Below are 6,077 nucleotides of genomic sequence, written 5' to 3' on the forward strand. Positions count from 1 at the left end.
GCAAAGTGCTAGTACCAGACACAGACAGTGACTATTGGGGAGGCTCAGAGGAAAAAGTGATCCTTGTGGGCTACCATGATTGGGATAATGGTTGGTGTCACCCCTCCAGGAGCACTTTACACACAGGATTATTTAAAAAATGAATAAAATGTGGAATTGGAGGGAAAGGTACTTCAAAACAGGGACATGATAGGAGCAAAGCAAAAAGTGGGAGTGAAAAAACACATCTTCAACTATCCATGTTCAGCATGGAATTCCTCATCATCACCTTCCAAAGGGGCTTGTCTTCTTGGCACCCCATCAGAGTTAATGCCAACATCATCTTTCTCATCGCTCAGGCTGATCTTTCTTAGACTTGTCTCTTGCCTTCAAGCTCCATGTCCCTTGGAGGGGCCCTGGGGCATCCATCTCTATCCATAATGTCATGTCTCCGTTCTTCCTTTAAAATCTTGCTGCTCCACATAAAACTCTTTCCTTTTTTACTTACTTGGCACACTACAGTAGCCTCCTAAATTCCCTGCTTCTGAACTCCTCACTTTCAGCCTGTCTTCCACATTGCAGTCATATTTATCTTCCTAAAGCACAGGGTCACATAGTAATATGTCCTGTCAAATCCTCAAAGATTCCTTACTACGTGCAAATTACAGTCAACCCCAAAGTCCTTGGAACCAGACTTGAAGACTGCCTCCTATGCCAAGTCATTCATAGAAAAGATTCTTGCTATACCACATATTCCCTCCATCTGGGCTTTCCTCTACTCACCAGATCTGCTTCTCATGGCATGCTGCCCAGTCTTGCTCAAAATCTACCTCCTCTATCAGGGTTCCTTTCTTCCTTCCCACTCTGTAATACATTTAATTCTCCCTTTCCTTGTTCTCCCATTCTAGTTTGTTTATACCATTATTATAACCTTTCCAGTGGTGTACATTTATTAAACTTAGACATATTCAAATCTATCTCCCTTATAAATTGTGAGCACTCAGAAGATAAGTACTACAAGCCATATTTATTATAGGTGCTGAATATGTGCTTTAATTGACTTTAGTTTTTAAAAGAAGGATAAGGCCTCCCTGCTACTTAGGGGGAAATGCTGAGTTAGGGATATTATAAGCAAATTGTAAAAAGCTTTGATTGGCAGATACTAATCAGTTTGCACTTGATCTAATGGGAGGAATGATGGAGAGTTTCTGATAGATTAATGAAATGAAAGCAGTACATAAATACGGATACGATTTAAGAAGTTGAAAACAGTTCTGGAGATCAGTTGCACAGCAGTGTGAACATATTGCTACTGAGCTGTCCACTTTAAAAATGATTAAAATTTCACATTCTATGGACTTCACCCGGATTAAAAATAAAATAAAATAATTAGTATTGATTTATATAGAAATGATACAGATCTCCAAATCTCAAAAGATGATAAATATTCTAAGTTATAAGATACCTAGGTAGATTCTTTTATTTGAGTAAAAATCAAAATTCAAAGAAGGATGGAATAATTTGAGGTAGGGTAATAATTTAAAAGGATACTGAAGAATTTTGAGGAATAAAAGCCAAGACTAGATTTTAAATTTAAATATAGGCAGGGTCAGGATGAAGGGACACACTTCTAGGAGTGGCCGAACAAGTGGAGATTGGGGTTTCAAGAACAATGATCCAACAGAAATAATCCTTTCTTTCCTCTTAATGGCAGAAGTTAATTAGGATCCAACTGTCAAGGGAGAAGTGTGGTTTGCAGACTTCAGTCCTGGCCTCTTATAGCTGAATATGGAAGGGTAGGTTTGGAGCTCAGGGACCATAGGTAAATGACCAGGACACAAGTGATTGTATTTTTATACAAGTTTTCTTATCTTCAGAATTCTAATAAAAGTAAAACCAGTTGTCCATTTAAAAATAGCATGACAGATATTGTTTAAATTTGTTTCTTTTCAGAAGTATTAAAATATAAAGTATAAGTACTGCTCAGCATATCTTTGTGCTTTTTGTATTTCCTTGTTAAATGCATTGTTTTCTAATTGTCTTCACTGACTTTCAGCCTTCTTGTTCCTGACAGCTTTGGGATGTTATAAAATTCAGAAAATTCTGTTTTCAAATTATTAGTAAATGATATTATTCCTGGTGTTTTCTTTGGGGCTTTTTTTTCCCAGGTAGAAAAGTTAACCAACATCTTCTCCTTGGCTACTAAATAATCAATCATTCTTTAATTAAAACAAAAGGTGATTTAAACACCATTATCCTAATCCATTTGGGCTGCTGTAACAAAATACCACAGATTGAGTGGCTTATTGACAACAGAAATTTATTTCTCACAGTGCTGAAGGCTGGAAGTCTGAGATCAGGGTGCCACTACCATCAGGTGAGGACCCACTTCCCGGCTACAGACTGCGTCCTCACAGTGTGGAAGGGCCTAGAGAGTGCTCTGTTCTTTATAAGAGCACTAAATCTCATCATGATAGCTCCACCCTCAGGACCTAAGCACCTCCCAAAGGCCCCACCTCCAAATACCATCTCATTGGGCATTAGGTTTACAACATAGGAATTTGGGGGGAATGCATTCAGACCATGCTAACTATTAATGAAATCCAATGCTGGGATTTTATAACTTTGCATTCTGAATTAGTATTTTATTTATAAGACAGTCACAAAATTCCACTAAATGGCAACTTGAATGTGAAAAATACAAAGTTTAAGCACCACTATTCTCTCTCCCCAGTTCTACAAAAAGAGTACATTGCTGATTCTAACATACACTGGTAAACTTCGAAATACTAATTTTTAAATACTACTTTGCAAAAAAAAAAAAAAAATACTACTTTGCCTGATTAACCATACCATGAAATATTAGAACCGTTAAATGAATGAAACATATTTTAAACCACACTGCTGTTATTACTACTTAAAAAAAATATATTGTTTTCACTTTTCAGGATGCAACTAAACTGCTGTCCTGAAGGAAGGCTGAAAATAGAAATGCAAGAGCTGCTTTTTATGAGCTATTTTGTTGTAGAAGAAAAAGTCTATAGAATTTTCAAGAAAATACGCTGATCATATTTTTGTAATATATAAAATGTACTAATTAGCTTTTACCATAAAAATCAGATTTCTTCAAAATATAAATTTCTTTTGATTCCTTATATTTGTATGTTCTTATTTCATTACAAAAAAACTTTAAAAAGTCTTTGATTTAGAAGCAGATATACCACCTCCAAGTTGCTGTACCTACAAATATTAGAACTCTTTATATTATTGAAAGAGCTTGTCTAGTTTTGACTTACCCATCCTTAAATCAGATTGGAAGCATTTTGAATTTTTCTATGTACTAGGGGATCTGACTTCCTCTATCCATTCATAAAACTCTGATTTTCAATGATTTAAGTCATTCTAATTTCCAAGGATTTTGGAGAAATTAGATTCTTTAAAAAATATTTACTTATTCATGAGAGACACAGAGAAAGAGGCAGAGACACTAGCAGAGGGAGAAGCAGGCTCATGCAGGGAGCCCGATGCAGTACTCGATCCCAGGATCCCGGGATCACGACCTGCATCCAAGGCAGACACTCAACCAGTGAGCCACCCAGGTGTCCCAGAAATTAGATTATTTTAGACCTTTTTCAGATTAATTTTCTGATTTTCAGATCCATAGTAATCCCATAAATTCTAGATTGTCCCAGATTTCTGGGCCTGCCAAACCTGGCCACTATTCTAAGAAAAGTTTTTGTTGTTGCTGCTGGAATAAACTTTTGGTACAAGTCCAAACGTTCTCAGCTTACCAGCCTTCCCACTCAAATTGCCTCTATTAGGAGTGTGACTTCCCTTGACCCCATGAAAATACTTATTTTCAAGAGGATACTAAGGGAATGCAAAATAAGGGAATAAAATGAGGGAATGCAAGAAAAAATCACAATTAATGTAGATAAATTAACTGAAGCTCTCATACTATAAAAATTGCATTTTACTCAGAAAATTCTAAAGGAAATGTTTAATTTTGAGAAAGAACTCTCAATAAAGGCATTGTAGTCATGTCCAGGGCAAGAAGAGCTGGTATTCAGGATCCAGAAGTAACACTGAGAAAGCATTGGAAATAGCTGAGAAAATTCAACAAAGCCCAGACCTTTCTTTTCTGTATGTCATTTCCTAGTATATTCTCCCCACATAATTGTTAATCTTGCTTAAGGAACGTTATAAACATTTACCAGGTAGCGAATCGGAATATCTCTGTATATATTTGGCATTCTGTTCAGTCAAACAAACATCTATTTAGCATTTATGAGATACCAGGCATTCTAGTGAGAAGACTACAGGGAATAAGATGCTGTCTCTACCTTCTAATAGTTCATAATCTAATTGGGGAAGTAGTCGTGGGAAAAGATCACATTGATGCCGTATGGTATGTGAGGGCCATAGACAGAGGGTGCTAGAGGGGCACTTGGCTGGGGAGAGGGGCATCCTGTGAGGATGGAGATCAATGACGCCCAGCTTCCAAAGATGATGCCTGAGATGAATGTTGAGGAATAAAGAATGAGATGAGCCTAGGAAGAGAGTCCTGGCGGAAGGTGTGGTGGCGAGAACAAAGGCTGGAACACCAGTAGTTAGTGAGTTCCTTGAAGGCAGGGCACTCCCTTATTCAGCATTTCTTCCTGCCATCTAACAAAACATCTAGCATGAGTAGATCCTGATACAGTGTTTGGTAGACAAATGAAGCATGGAGCGTGGGGAAACAACGGTCTGATGTTACTGGAGCACTATTGTGACATGAGAAAAGGCATGAGGCTGGCTGGAAGGAGAGACAACAGTCTTCTGTGCCATGCCATCAGAGGGGCTTGGATTTATTCTGTAGATCTCAGGGATATCGTTTTAACTAGATATTAAAATAGAAGTTTTGGCTAGGACAGATTTTAAAGGGGTACCTCTCCGAAGTTTGGGGCACACAATGTGGATTGGTGTCAGAGTCGTTGCTGTTAGGAATCCTAGACAATATGGCTTTCAATAGCCTTCTGTCATAGCTGGCCACCTTTAAAAAAAGTTTCTTTGAACAATGCTGTCTTAGAAATTCATTTTTAATTAAAAAAATACGTTTTAATGTTAGAAGTGACTATTTACTGGTGTATTAGGATTTTTCTATCCAGGCTGTGAAAAATTCATGAAGTAAATGTAATGCCCCCTCTTCGGTCAATGTAAGGAACAGAGGATAAGAAGGTAAGAAGAATACCTTCCTGTATTTCTGATGATAAGTAAAATGTTTATATCTTGTCCTACTGTTTCTACTCTTTTCTAAGCTTCATCATCTCTGATCATTGCAATGACTTCTAGATAGTCCATCGACTTTTACCTCTTCTCTATTTTATCCCAAAGTGCTACCTAGAATACTACTGCTACTACTAACAATAACAAAATAAAGATTCACCCCATGGCTACCAAGTGCCAGATATACACTGAGTGTTCTCTGTGGGCTTCTTCCTTACAATAACCCTATGAAGCTATTGTCCCCTTTTCCAGATAAGGACACTTGAAACCTAAAAAGATTTAATAAAATGCCCCAGTTCACAGAGCTTCCAGTGGTAAGGCTGGGATTCATTCTAACTCCAGAGCCCAGGCTCCAACATTTAACGGCTTCTCTCACTTATCTTCAAGCACTGGAAAGTGTTTCATTCTAAAGAAAGTTTTCAGTAAAACATATTTGTGTTTAACACATATTTATGTCTAACTTAGACATAAATTCTCAGTTTATACTTTATGACCTCTGTGGCTTCAGGCAAGTTCTTAGTCTTATTCTGATTCTTTACCCGTAAAATGTGGAAAATATCTGCCTTGTAGTATGGTATGTGAGTACCCATGATAGCATATATATGACACTTTACACAGTGCCTAATAGCTACTGGCCCTCAGTAAATGGTTGTCATTCCTGCTGTTTTTACTACCATAATGTTGCCTATATCGTGTCAATCCCTGGCCCAATAAACCATTAGGCTTCTTATTACACCACAACAAGGACTAGCATGTAATAAACATTGTGTTAATAGACTCCTAGGCTGGATACAGGGCCACCTAGAATAAAGACTTCCCTTGCCATTAAGGAT

General features: G+C 37.5%; 1 protein-coding gene across 3 annotated transcripts in view; it reads left to right on the forward strand.

The window, feature by feature from the left end:
* The window catches only part of PKHD1L1 (PKHD1 like 1), a 148,110-nt gene extending 144,976 nt beyond the window's left edge, over nucleotides 1-3,134 (forward strand). For 2 of the 3 annotated variants that reach the window (XM_077846995.1, XM_077846998.1), the window contains 2 exons: nucleotides 2,313-2,356; nucleotides 2,928-3,134. In XM_077846995.1, coding sequence (XP_077703121.1) covers nucleotides 2,313-2,356; nucleotides 2,928-2,951 — 68 coding nt within the window. In that variant the 3' untranslated portion in view covers nucleotides 2,952-3,134. The remainder of the gene's footprint in view (nucleotides 1-2,312; nucleotides 2,357-2,927) is intronic. The other variant, XM_077846996.1, reaches the window with a different exon arrangement.
* Nucleotides 3,135-6,077: the final 2,943 nt, after the last annotated feature.

This window comes from Canis aureus, chromosome 14 (genome assembly GCF_053574225.1).
Source record: "Canis aureus isolate CA01 chromosome 14, VMU_Caureus_v.1.0, whole genome shotgun sequence".
In the NCBI taxonomy this organism is placed as follows: Eukaryota; Metazoa; Chordata; class Mammalia; order Carnivora; family Canidae; genus Canis; species Canis aureus.